Source organism: Actinia tenebrosa, unplaced genomic scaffold, assembly GCF_029948245.1.
Source record: "Actinia tenebrosa isolate PJP-AT-01 unplaced genomic scaffold, QUT_ActTen_1.0 PGA_scaffold11__36_contigs__length_13525064, whole genome shotgun sequence".
Taxonomy (NCBI): domain Eukaryota; kingdom Metazoa; phylum Cnidaria; class Anthozoa; order Actiniaria; family Actiniidae; genus Actinia; species Actinia tenebrosa.
The window spans coordinates 12,241,249-12,255,165 of record NW_028292571.1 but is presented as its reverse complement, the minus strand read 5'-3'; the positions used below and the strand labels follow the sequence as shown (position 1 = coordinate 12,255,165).

General features: G+C 38.6%; 1 protein-coding gene across 1 annotated transcript; it reads right to left on the bottom strand.

Moving 5' to 3' along the window:
- Positions 1-440: 440 nt before the first annotated feature.
- Positions 441-9,384, bottom strand: LOC116302910 (uncharacterized). The gene is made up of 12 exons (XM_089027111.1): positions 9,344-9,384; positions 7,572-7,717; positions 7,392-7,448; positions 6,590-6,802; positions 5,707-5,861; positions 5,128-5,313; positions 4,619-4,835; positions 3,552-3,703; positions 2,592-2,863; positions 1,705-2,002; positions 733-892; positions 441-582 (listed from the first exon to the last, which is right to left on the bottom strand). The coding sequence occupies exons 2-11, from the start codon at positions 7,708-7,710 to the stop codon at positions 740-742; spliced, it is 1,842 nt and encodes a 613-aa protein (XP_088883237.1). The 5' UTR covers positions 7,711-7,717; positions 9,344-9,384; the 3' UTR covers positions 441-582; positions 733-739.
- Positions 9,385-13,917: the final 4,533 nt, after the last annotated feature.

The window sequence follows — 13,917 nt, the reverse complement described above, 5'->3', positions numbered from 1 at the left end:
AATGTATTCTATACTTTCACATTCCCATAATGCCTTGCGTCTTTGGGGGGTAACCAATCAAAAAACTGTCCCAAATTGAAAGGTTTCTTAATTGAATTTATACTATACCTGCTTTTATCTGTACAATACTGATTATCAGTTTATTCCAAGTTATTTTTGCGTGTACAGATCATCAAGAGTTTTGGTCTTTCAGAAAATGTATTGACTTACGAAAAAATGTTTAAAATTTACCTTGAACGTCTTCAAGCTTCTATCTTTTTCTGTTTTTTACTTCTTCATTTTATCTTTGGATACCAAACAAGGTATTGCCAACATTGTCTGATCTGATTGTCTGATTCAATTCCCCGAGGATAGAAAATGTATTGTTTTGGTACACCAACATAGTCGCTGTGACTTAATTTAAAACCCCAGTCTATTATCAAAATGAACAGGTCAGTAAAGATGAGTGAAGACTTTTATTTATTTGAAATACGCATGCAATTCATTGAAATAATTATGATATATATATGGATGGAACCATTCGACGGTTTATAGATCCAGGAACCTATATTTCAGCATCATCTCTCCGGCATCACCACTCAACTGTAAGAAGAAGAAAAAAAAGTAAATAAGTGAATGCTCCATTTTGAGAAAAGTGGGAGGGGGTAGGGGTGGGGGGTGGGGGATTGAAATGGTTTTCAAGAAATTTACCCCCCACCCAACCCCCTGACACACCCTACCCTCAAGTAATACCTTTAGATTAGGAGCATTTGATGCTTTTAATCTCCTTCAATGTATATTGTGGGTAGAGTTCTTCATGGATGTCTTTATCTTTAATCCCTCTATTCCTCATGAAACAAACACCATCTATAACAGCCTGGCAGACTTCACACTTTTTGAGAAGAATGTCAACCTGTTGAAACAATGAAAGATAACAAAATGTGATTATTTACTAAACTTGTCTGCTCATTTATCCGTTGTAAGTTATCACTATGCAGACATTATTTACGTATTAGAAAAAAAACGAGTGCAAGTGTTTGATCAAACACGAACCACGAGTTTTTAACTTAAATACAATACGCTTTCAGCTTGGTAAAGAACATGCAGCCTATAACAAAACGTTTTTTTTTTTTTTTAATATATTTTATTGAAAGTCATTTCTATCATTTCTTTTATACTTTTATTATTTGTACTTTTTTTCTAAATTGGTAAACCGTTAACATGAAAAAAAAACAAAAAAAAAACTGAAATAGTATTTTTCCAGTAAGAGAGAAAAAAACCAAACCAAACCAAACCAAACCAAACCAAACCAAACCAAACCAAACCAAACCAACCAAACCAAACCAAACCAACCAAACCAAACCAAACCAAACCAAACCAAACCAAACCAAACCAAACCAAACCAAACCAAACCAAACCAAACCAAACCAAACCAAACCAAACCAAACCAAACCAAACCAAACCAAACCAAACCAACCAACCAAACCAAACCAAACCAAACCAACCAAACCAAACCAAACCAACCAAACCAAACCAAACCAAACCAAACCAAACCAAACCAAACCAAACCAAACCAAACCAAACCAAAAAAAAATCATAAAAAAATCATAAAAACTCGTTGATTTGTGTATCATCGGGGTTCCAAACACCTCATTTCTCATTAGCTTTTGTTATTTAGAATCCCGCTGAAGCCCTCGCATTTGTTTTTATATTACATATAATTACCACTTTCACGGAGACGTCCAAGGTTTGTGCTATAGCAGTATTCTTGGCCTGTTTACCTCCGTTGCACTTTTTAATGCACACTGTATTCTTTCTATCTTCGCTGTTCAGCTCGCAAACCTTATTGAAATTCTCTTCGGTTGCTTTCTTTTCTATTAGTTTCTCCAGCGCGTCATCTGAAATTGGTTCCATTCCTATCATGTTTTGGCAGGACTCCCAATTCGTATCCTTAGCATCTTTCTCTTGTTCATTCAGATTTGTCAAACTTTGGTCCCCTTCTTTACATCTTCGTAAAACAGTGCTAGACAAGAGGAAGAATAATTTGAATTATTACTGAAAATTAAGCTATATGGATGGGGTATGTCACTTGCTTTAAAAGTCCGCAAAAAAAAAAAAAAAAAAAAAAAGAAAAAGAAAAAAGAAAAGAAAGTCCAATGGTTTGATGCTACTCCTTGATAACTTAATAGCACTAATATTATTCCTGCCGTCATTGTTTTTGGTGAATCAACCCTCCGCTGAAGCCAGGGGAGGTACGGAGAGTCGTTAACGAGATGTAGGTTACATATCGCTTGCTGGTCTGGTTTCGCGTTTGCCGCGAATTGTCACTTTCTATCTTTGGGGTGGTTGATATAGAGGCCTCTTTCCAATGGGAGAGAGCCATGAGACATTCTCATGCTCTCTTAATCCGATCACCACGGACCCATGACTTACATACATAGTTTAGTAATATTCAAATGGCTTTGGATAGAGCACTTGGGGCACCACGAATGCACGCGAACCCCATACAGCCACCACACAACAACCGCAGAGAATATGTGAAACATTCATGCTCATAATCGGATTACTGAGATGAATAAAAAATAAATGTTCTAAATATCGACAACATTTACCTTACTACTGCTACCTTATCAGTATAGCAGTTATAGTACTTTGGAAGCTGATAAAGGTTTTCATACAACATTCGCAGGAGCCGCTCTGTTTTGTAAAAAGTAGAATCTTTGGATTTGGGAGCCTCCGTGACGTATCTGTGAATGGCGGCCAGCACGTCTAGGAATTGTTGATCAATACCATCACCTTTGATAAGATCAAGATTGTCCTTCAGCTCCGTGAGGTCGTCTACGAAGACTCCTTCGGTCAGGTTGCTCTTCAAAAAGTCACGTGCCTCGAAGAAGAAAAATAATCGGTGTACTTAGTTAGTTGCATCAACGGCAATGGTTTTAAAAATACCAGTATGGCAGAGGAGAGGTGTGTATGGCGGCCAAATTTATTTCATTTAATGAACCCTTCTTAAAAGTATCGTGTGGCTAACATGGAAATACACAAGAAATCACACTTTTCTCGATGGAATTTGTGGCATTTCCCTTCAATGTATTTCCATGTTGGCCTCGCATTCAAGACAATTGCAAGCGTGCATTGCTTGGTTTACGTTAAAAAACAGCAATCTATTTTTGGAGTGCAGTCACATGACTCAAAATTCTTGAAGTTGGCTGCCTAGGCCTTTTCTGAGTTCCATAAACAGGATGCATTGTGTTCTAGCTTGGGTACAAACAACAACATATAAGACATGATGTTTGCACCGAAGCTAGACCACAATGCACCATGTTCGCTATCTCAAAAAGGTCTCTGGTATAGAAAAAGAACGCTATTGAGCCCGCGATGTGCGCGCGCATTAAAACCGCTAAAATCCGCGAATCACCTTGACGAATTTATTAAGCAATAACTGAATCATCATTTAAGCCAAACGACGACAAATGCTCCTAATATTTGACCCAATAATTGCTGGCTAAATATTTGATCAAATGTCGAACCTTGTCACCAGTCCTCTGTTCATCAGAAATTGATTTACTTACATCATACATCTGTTGTCTTGCTGCAACCGTAGCGTCGTATATCTCGTCCATCTTCTCTTTGGCTTTCCTCATTTCCTTGACAGCCTTCTCGGCTTCTTCATACGCCGTGTCGCATTGCTTAAACTTGTCGACCACACGGTAAATCGTATATGCTGCACGAAAAGGATAAATATTTGTTTCATTTTTATAACCCGAAGTAGATAATTTCAACCAAGTTATGGCTGCATTCAAGTGATGTTGAAAAGCTTCTATATGAGCTGGATACAAACTCTATTTTTATAGGAAATCTCACGGCCTGAAGTACAATTGATAAGTACGAGTGAGCTTTTGAAAGTTTTTCAAATTAAACCGAGCCTTTAGGCGAGTCTAATTTGAGAACTTTCAAAATATCACGAGCATTATGAATTTCGAATTGTACGAGAAGATCGCGCGACATTTTTGTTTATATACACTCAACTAAATTAAGTAACTTAATTGGGACTAAATTAAGTAACTTAATTGGGACTCTACAGAGTACAATTAAACATTTAATCGGAATCCTATTGTTCAATCAGAATCTCGAGTAATTTTACTAAGTGTATTATAAGCGGGTTACCTGTGATAAACCGCTCATGAAATAACTCTGTATTTTCCCAAGGGAACTATGAAGAATCAAGTAATTCTGAGAGAAATTCTCAGAGAAAATCTGAGAGAAATTCTGAGCAAAGATTAGCCTGTATTTGCGTCTTAATGAAGCATTTCGATTTTAAAGAAGGCTATAAAATGTCCGTGCGAATGTGCATGTTTATGGAGGCTAAAGTCGCGACAACTTAATTACGTATGCCAAAATCTGGATAGTAATTGAGATTGGAGTTTGGAGTTCCAAATTCAGTTATTCGATGACTTTGATCGGTATGACATAAACGCTCTGCCTAAACGGCTTTCGACACTGTTGTTCGAAATTTTGCAGTTTTTATTACCACTTTTTTCGTTAGATTCTTAGAGACTTAGATACTAGTAAACTTTCCCAACCACCAGGGTCTCGTATTATAAAAACTTGAATTCGACTAAAACCCTGTGTGATTTACCTGCTCCAGCATAACCAGTTACTATACTAAAGTATGTCTTCACTTGCTGGAACACATCGTAAGCCCTTTTGTACTTCGTTTTCAGCTGGTGCTTAGCGTTATCAACCTCGAATTCAATTTTACCGACTTGTTTACCAAACCAGCTCTTACTGGAATGATATTTTGCATCGTTGATGTCTGGTGGCTCGATGGCTTTGGCGTCAACCGAATGGTCAAGCTATGAGCAAACAAATAAGTTGCATAAATATATGACGAAAGAACGAAAGAACGAAAGAACGAAAGAACGAAAGAACGAAAGAACGAAAGAACGAAAGAACGAAAGAACGAAAGAACGAAAGAACGAAAGAACGAAAGAACGAAAGAACGAAAGAACGAAAGAACGAAAGAACGAAAGAACGAAAGAACGAAAGAACGAAAGAACGAAAGAACGAAAGAACGAAAGAACGAAAGAACGAAAGAACGAAAGAACGAAAAAAAAAAAACCGTCTCTTACTGCCCAACAAACATACCTCGTAAACCTTGTAACGCCCCATACATGCCTTTGCCCATTTGATAAGTTTGGGTACACTTGGTATAATGGTTGTAAACGTAGGCACAGCTACCCCAAGAATACCGTCCATCACTCCAAAGAACTTTGTTTCTATTTCGATGTATTTTACTTTTTCTCCCAGTTGTTGTTTTTCTTTAAGCAGCGCCTGGAATGTAACTTTTTTTTTTTTTCAGCTATCACCGATCACTGGTCAATTTTATCAGTACCTGTTATTTAACAGGTTCAAGAACCATGCTGTTTGCAACCAAAACCGGTCGTTTTTAACAGGCTACAAAGGTTTTGAAGTTAGCAAAGACAAACGTTTGTGTTCAGAAAGTTCAAAGACCTTGCTATAAGCGAATGAAAGTAGTGGTAGTGGTAGTGGTAGTGGTAGTGGTAGTGGTAGTGGTAGTGGTAGTGGTAGTGGTAGTGGTAGTGGTAGTGGTAGTGGTAGTGGTAGTGGTAGTGGTAGTGGTAGTGGTAGTGGTAGTGGTAGTGGTAGTGGTAGTGGTAGTGGTAGTGGTAGTGGTAGTGGTAGTGGTAGTGGTAGTGTCTTTACCTCCATTTCGTTAGAGGTTTTGTTCAAAGCTATTTCCATTTTTGGATCCAATTGTTTCAGAAGATTTCCTGACGTTTTTCCAATTGCATTCATCTTCATCACAATATCGTTGAAGTCATTCGACGCAGCTATTAAAGAATCTTGGAGATTTGTAACTGGTGTAGTAAAATAAAGAAAAATTATTCTTATTTCTGTCATTATTAATAGTAACATAAATATAATTTTAAATTCATAATAAAGTGACACTTCTTATTGCAAGTTCAATAACCAAAATTTATATAAATCACTTTAATCTCATGCGGTCAGTTATATATTACGTGTCAAGTTACAAAGGATATCAAGAGCGACCCCTAAGACTGCAGTATCTTTTTTTTTTAAATTTAAACATATAAATTCTTTAAGTTTACTCTAAGAGCTCTCATTCGAGCTCATCAAGGGAGTTCACTTAATAAAAGATTTAACATTTGGACGTGGAGTACAAACACACACACACAAAAAGAAGAAAAACTAACAAAGAAAAAAAAAAAAAAAAAAAAAAGAAAGAAAGAAAACTATGCTAGCAAATTAATTAGAATACAGGTCAAGTTAAACAAAGTTGCAATAATTACAAGTTATAAACAATAATATAAATTGTAAATTGTGTTATAGCGATATAGCAGGTATGAATTTAAAGCAGACTGTCGAAGACGCAGTCGCGTATGCAGTATAGAGGCCTGCCTAGTTAGAGATGTATTTAAAAGTTGATTATATTCTTTACAGTGGTGAGATGCAGTATTCAATTCACTATTGGATTTTTCAATTGATTCTTCTCTTTTAATTTTCAGCTAACTACTTCGGAAGAAGGTTGAACAAACATGTTACAAATACATCAAAGGGTACATACTTTCGAGTTGCATTTCGTCAATTTTCTTTTGTTTAGCATCCAACTCCTGTTGAATGTTGTCAACCTCCTTATTCCAAACGCACACATCTTTCCATTTCCCGCCACAGCATTGCTCGATGAGTAGATAAACTGTTGAAATCATACTCGCTAATGTCGTGACTTTGTTAACAAAGTCGGATCCGAATTTGACCACTTTGAAAATTGTAGTACGCACTAAAACAGATTTTCGTTAAATGTTAGTTTTGTTGGTGGATTTGATACAACAGATTTAAGATGAAATAATATACTCGGGATGATCTGAGTAAGGGCGCCGCTAACTCACAGATTAAACCCTGTGAAAGTAAGGGCGGATCCAGCCAAAATTTTAAGGGGGGGAGGGGGGGGGGCGCGAATTGAGTTTAGGGAGGGGGGCTAATAGAGTTTCTTCTGTCAACACAACAGAAAACAGTTGAAAAAGGCTTCTAATTCTTCTGTTTTGTTTTGTTTTGTGTTTCTGCTGAAAGGTGGGGGGGTTCAGCCCACCTTTGCCCCCCTGGATCCGCCCTTGGAAAGAAACCCGTAGAACCATTTTGGAGCTGTTACAACTGAATAGCTGAATAGTGTTCTGTCTGATTAGCTCAAATAATGTCTTGAATGTCATCATGTCAGTCGTAGAATTTCCGTTTCTATACTTTTCTTTCGCATCTTGCTCCGTTTATTAGTTCTGAGGGTAAACCTTAAGCCTTTAAACAATTAAAGTGCAAATGGCGAGGGCAACATAAGAGAATGAAAGAAAAAGGAACAATAATTCATAATATCTTACATGAGCGCTTTTCGATGACAGATCGGCGGTACTCATTATGGTTGGTGTGTTTGTCCTCTGAAATAAATGAACGGATGTATAAAATTACTATAAGCAAGCAAGCAGGCAGGCAGGCAAGCAGGCAAGCAGGCAAGCAGGCAAGCAGGCAAGCAGGCAAGCAGTAACTTAACCAATTCTTACCTCCTTTAAAGTAACTTTTATTCGACTTCTTTGACAGTCGAGGCACTGGTGACTCTATACGCATGAAGCGCGCAGGTCCAAACTCGTTCGACGCTATCAAAAGGCAAAGGAAAACGGCTGTGTATGAAACACCCCTCATGATGAGCCTAAAACAACCAAAAATAAATAAATAAATAAATAAATAAATAAATAAATAAATAAATAAATAAAACGTTTCTCAGTTTTGTAAATTTTATGAATTATGACAATTGTAAGACTACCATACACGTTGCCGACAACAATGTAAGGTTACTCTACGGCAGAGATCTGTGGACTGTCGACTCATCTTCAAGCTCATTTGGTGTGACTATGGAAAGCTCACGGCACGATCGCGGTCGTGACATGGTGAGGTATACGTCAGCCCAATCAAAATTATACGAGAATTTACTCTCTGTCCGATCAAATTCCTGAAACGCGGCATAAACACGGCGCGGCTACAGTTACGCCAAGGTCACGGCACTGTCAGACCAATCACAATGCGCGAGAAAAAAAATCCTCAATCAAAATTCTAAAATAAAAACGTCAAGGTTACGGCAAGGCAAGCGTCTTATGCAACCGACTACGAAAACTGCTCTATTGACTCCCGTTCCAAAGGGTAGTTAACCGACAACACTCTTAGGAAGCAGTACGCGAGGTATCTGTTGGCTAAAGCCCCGTTTACACTAACGATTTTTGCTGCGATTTTTTTTTCCGATTTTTTCCATAATAAATAATGGTAAGGAATTTACTTGTAGAGTTTTTTTCAGGATACCAATATTTTCCTAGTTAAATGTCTCTTTTGAAGGATGAGACAAAAGATTTCATATTTCCGAAAATTGCCACAAAAATCGCAGCAAAAATCGCCGCAAAAATCGCGTAAACGGGGCTTAACGACTCGTTTTCATCTCAAATAGAGATGCCTTGCACCATGCTTCACCGCCATACGATAACCATTCTTATATGGAAAGCCATTTCCATGTTACGGCATGTCGCAACGTGTACGTGCTATAAGTCAGTACCGTATGTTTCACACTCATACGACAACCATTCTTACATGGAAAGCCATTTCCATGTAATGGCATGTCGCACCGTGTACGTGCGATAAGTCAGTACCGTATGTTTCACACTCATATACACGATAACCATTCTTATGTAGACAGCCATTTCCATGTAATTGCATGTCGCACCGTGTACGTGCGATAAGTCAGTACCGTATGTTTCACACTCATATACACGATAACCATTCTTACATGGAAAGCCATTTCCATGTAATTGCATGTCGCACCGTGTACGTGCGATAAGGCAGTACCGTATGTTTCACACTCATATACACGATAACCATTCTTATGTAGACAGCCATTTCCATGTAATGGCATGTCGCACCGTGTACGTGCGATAAGTCAGTACCGTATGTTTCACACTCATATACACGATAACCATTCTTATGTAGAAAGCCATTTCCATGTAATGACATGTCGCATCGTGTACGTGCTATAAGTCAGTACCGTATGTTTCACACTCATACGATAACCATTCTTATATGGAAAGCCATTTCCATGTAATGAGATGTCGCAGTGTGTACGTGCGATAAGGCAGTACCGTATGTTTCACACTCATATGAAAACCTCCCTAATTATCAAAATTATTTAAGTAAAGGCTCATGAATTAGTTTTCTGAAGAGTTTTGTTAATATTAGGGATTGGTATCTATTTAGTTTATGTATAGTAGTTACAATAATTTATATCCAAACTTACCGAGAGTTGAAAATGCTACGATTCAGCAGAAGATTCGAAGCTCAAAATGAAAATATCTAATGACGAGACACGGTATAGAAGTTATTTAGCCAATCAGAAGAGAAATATAAAGTTACCTGGCAATCAATTGACGTAATCGTCATCTAATGATGGGACACTAAAGTATTAGAAATAATTCAGCCAATCAGAAGATAAATATGAAGTTACCTGGCAATCGCATGAGATGTATGTAGTTTTCTAATTAATCAAATGATCTATTGCACCAGTTTTTTTCTCCCAAACATTATCTAATTGATTATTAAAATTATTGACAAAAAACTTTCAAAAAAAGTTCCCTTACTTGAGTTTGTTTAGGAAAAAAGTGAAAGATTTAAAGTCCCCCTTAAGGATTCAAGGTTAAACATTATATTATTTATCAAATTCAACATCAGAAAAGAAAAAGTTAGTTTAAATCAGTTGTTTATAAAGCCATGAAAAATTCCAATGCTTGGTTAGTCGCGGATTTGGTGTCATTCTCGAAATTAATTATAAATGATACTTTTATTAAATCTAAGTTAATTAATGTTTTCACCTCAGGAAAAAAACGTGCTGGTAATGCCAAAACTAATAAATGATTTACCAATTTTTTTTAATGTTTTTTTTTTTCTTTTTTCTTTATTATTTTTTATCAAGCTAGTTTCTTTCGAGATTGAACATATTGTGACAACTTTGAGATCTCTCTTGGAACGCCTTCTAGTTCTAGATTTCTGAAGTTTAATTTGAGAACTTTGAAAATTCTACTCGAATTGGAGTTTGTTAAGTGACGTTCTTTTGGAAAGAGCTCAAATTGAATACAAATTAAACACAAGTTTCATTATATCACAAAGTAGTATAGGGAATGGGGGTTCCAGCGCAATCTCAACACGGGCAAGACCCGTGTCAAAAATCCACCTACGGAAACAACCCACTCCAAGTGTGGTTGGGGGCAACAGCGCAAATATGTTAGTCTATATATGGAGTGCGAAGATTGTAAAGAGTTTGTTTATGATTTCTGTGTAAAGTGCTTGAAACCCAAGTTTGTACCTACTAAACCAAATAAGTATATTTGTTGTGGTAAGAAAATGCAAATAGAAGACGACACGTCAGCACAGTGTTACGAGTGCGGTAAAAATATTCGTAATGCCGTGCCTTGTGCTACCAGGGAACAATATTATTCCAACGGAGGTCGTAAGAAGACGCCATACAAAAGAATAAAATACTTTAGGGACTGGATGAGTCATATCCAAGGTTATCGACCGGTATATTTAGACAACGAAGTAAAGAAGAAAATCATAGACCATTTAGAAGAGCCAACCCCACAAAGTCTACGGAAGACATTGAAAAAATTAAAACTAGGGAAATATTACAAAGCTATTCCCTATCTTTTGTCTGAAATTACCGGTAAGTCTATTCCCGAGGTTTCTGATATGACAAAAGCCGAGTGGATGTTTTGTCGGCTGGATAAGGATATTCCTTATTACCCTGACGTAATTTACGAAATATTTTACAAGATAGACCCCAACCACCCCCTGTTAGGATGGATTCCAAGAAGATAGTGAACGATTACGTCATATGTTTTCAGCCAATCAAAACCTTCACAATTTTCTTTCACATTTGTGAAAACGTTTCACATTTGTGAAATAGATTTGTGAAATTAATTTGCATATGAACCAGACAGCCGGCGTTCAATATGCAAATAGAATCCTGTCTTGCTTTTTTCAAAGCAGATGTTTACTGAGCAAGCTTTCTTTGAAGCTCTTCTTTTGCCTCCTGGTAGATCTTTTTGCGAGATTCCTCGGAAAGATCTCTTACGACTGTTTTTTTATTCCTTATGTCCGTCTTTAATTTCTCGTACTTTTCCTCTTCGGCTAAGATAAGCGAGAATTCTACGTCGTCTATCTTTCTGTCACGCAAAGCCTTTGAGACAAGGTCAGTGATCGTATTTACTTTAGCCCTTGACAGAGCTATTGTCGTGTCGTGTTTTGATATTTTGCTTGACAACTGTTTCATAATGCCCGTAGCAACAGCCGAAATAATACCACAGGCTGCCCCAACGCTGGCCAAAGGAACGCCAACGACTATTCCGGGTCCAGTAAGCGAAGTAGCAACGCCGGAGCCCGTTAACACAACAGATATGGACCCTGAAGTTATCGAAATCTTATGTAGCGTACTCCGGGCTCTGACGTACTTTTTTCTAACTTTTTCATAGTGTTTTGTCTGCCCTTCCAAGTAAGCCAGGATTAAGTTCGCTTTATTCAGACGAAAGTTTTCAGCGTTTAATTCGTTAGGTTCCTTAGGAAGTTCAGGATAAAGTGGAGGCGCTGATGGTATAACATCCATTATATATACTAATGTACGACGCTTTTGGGAATGATATTGAGGAGCAGCCACATCACGACAACCGGGATTACTGGAATTGGAGAGCATTTAGGAAGATGTTTCCATATGCAGACCCCAGTAAGTTCGAAAGAAGACCCGATGGTATTTACTATAACGGCTCTAGGATGTACAGCAACGAGGATTTGAAGCCTACGCTGGTTAATCAAATAGACGATCAACTGAAGCATTCGCCAATGCATAAGCCAACGCCAGCGCCAACGCATGTTGAACCCAGTTGGTCAAAGGAATTATTGCTTGGTACCAGTACTTATCCGATACCCGCAGTTTCATTTGATAAACACCCAAGCTTGGACCTAACGCTGAACATGCGGATTTCTAACAAGCATTCCTTTCCGTTAAAGGTGCGGGATATCTTCAAAGACGTACCCATTATTCATACCACCGCTAAGGAATCTCATGAATGGTTAAGTGGTCCTAACATGCGTTATTGGCCGCAGCAACTAAACTTTGCAGTTTGGTGTGCCACTAGCGGCTGTGGTGTAAGCGCAAGCTTGATGAAGAATTCAATATTTATGTTTCATTTTCACTTCACGGTTAGAAGAATACTGCATGAAATGGGTGTTATTGCGCTGCCGGGAGATGCCACGTTTTATCCAAGAGATAATAAATACAGCGTGCCGGCTTATGACAGACTTTGTAAGGAGTTTGACGTTGTAGGGAAGGATTTCCGATGCACTGCCGGCGCTAACAATGGTCTGGGGCATATTTGGGCTTATTGGGGGATTGGTGGACACGAGCTAAGTGATAAGGAAGTTCATGCGTTGAATCTACGATGGAACACTGGGTATCACAAAGAAACTCACGACAGTAGCACCTTCTTTGAACCAAACGCTAAGACCACTAAGGAAGTTAGAGACGGACCTTTGTTCAAAGACGAGGGCGGTAAGTATGCAGGGGCTAATCCACTGATTATCAAAATTACCAACGACGAGCAAACAAAGCAATATCTTAATTTCATACCCCCAGAAGGTAAAGGACTAACCAAAGCCGGCCTTGCCCGTTTAAACCGCAGCATAGAAGCTTACGTGTATTCTATCCTTGGAGCTCAGGTAAACACCCGATCCAGCATAATCGGAAATACTGGCGCCGCAGAAGAAACGCGAGCCGAAGCCTTGATCTTATTTGAAAGTTCAATCTTGGAGGGCGACATTAGCAAGGGCGTACAGCGTTACCAACTAGCCATACAAAATTCTAAGGCGAGGTTGGACTATGCAGTAGCCCCGGGTTGTTGGTTAATGCCTAGTAATTTATCTATAAATACTGGTTCTGTAGTAGGATACAACAACAAACTGCAGCGAGCTACTAAGGATATGAAGTTTGGGGTGAACGACGTGAACTCTGACACTCTTAGGAACATTCCTCACTTCGTAGAGAAGCCAAAAAAGTCACACGAAACGAAGCTACCCACAGTTAAGAAACCATCAAAGAAGGTCCTACCTGCGATACCTGAGGAATATGACCATAACTTATTAAAAGCCGGTCTAGCAGCTGCAAGCATTGGTCTGAGCTATTATATATGGCGATGAACAACCCCTACGTAACTGGAGTAGATTGCGTTTATACGACTTACACAGGCGAGAAAAAATACACCCAAGCATCTTGGGTTGATGTCACGGGCATGTCCGTGGATCTGAACTACTCAGGAAAGAAGCTGATAATATGCAGTATTTGCATTGGTACGGCGAGTGATGCAAACGTAGGAGTTCGTTTCTGCGACGACAATGGAGTATTACAGCCCATGCGCGCGAAGACAAACAACAGAGAGCCTACACATTTCTCGGTAGAGCCGCCCGACACCAGCACCGAAAATCTCTCGGTTTGGACTTTTCACATGGTTGCTGATTGCCATGGGAAGGTAAAGTTGCAAATACGCGTAGATGACACGGCGTCGGCGTGCATAAATAGCATAGAAGATCAAAGAGATCGACCTTATAATCACGCGACCATCAGCACTCTTACAGTGTTAAGCCTGTGAGAATCTGTGATTCTTAAATTATATGAATCCGCATTTAAGTGAAACGCATTACGTTCACTACTTAGACGTAAAGGAGTACGCAAGGCATGAGTGGTTTGATATGGGAATGTGGGTTGAAGTTGGAGGTCCTGCGTTAGTCATTTGCACCATTAGCATTAACACGGGAATGAGCGCGAATGTG

Coding starts and splice junctions, on each gene's coding strand:
- LOC116302910 (XM_089027111.1), bottom strand. CDS start 7,710: ATGAGGGGTGTTTCATACACAGCCGTTTTCCTTTGCCTTTTGATAGCG. Junction 4,836..5,127: donor GGCGTTACAAGGTTTACGAG/GTATGTTTGTTG, acceptor GTTTGCTCATAG/CTTGACCATTCGGTTGACGC. Junction 2,864..3,551: donor CAAGACAACAGATGTATGAT/GTAAGTAAATCA, acceptor TTCTTCTTCGAG/GCACGTGACTTTTTGAAGAG.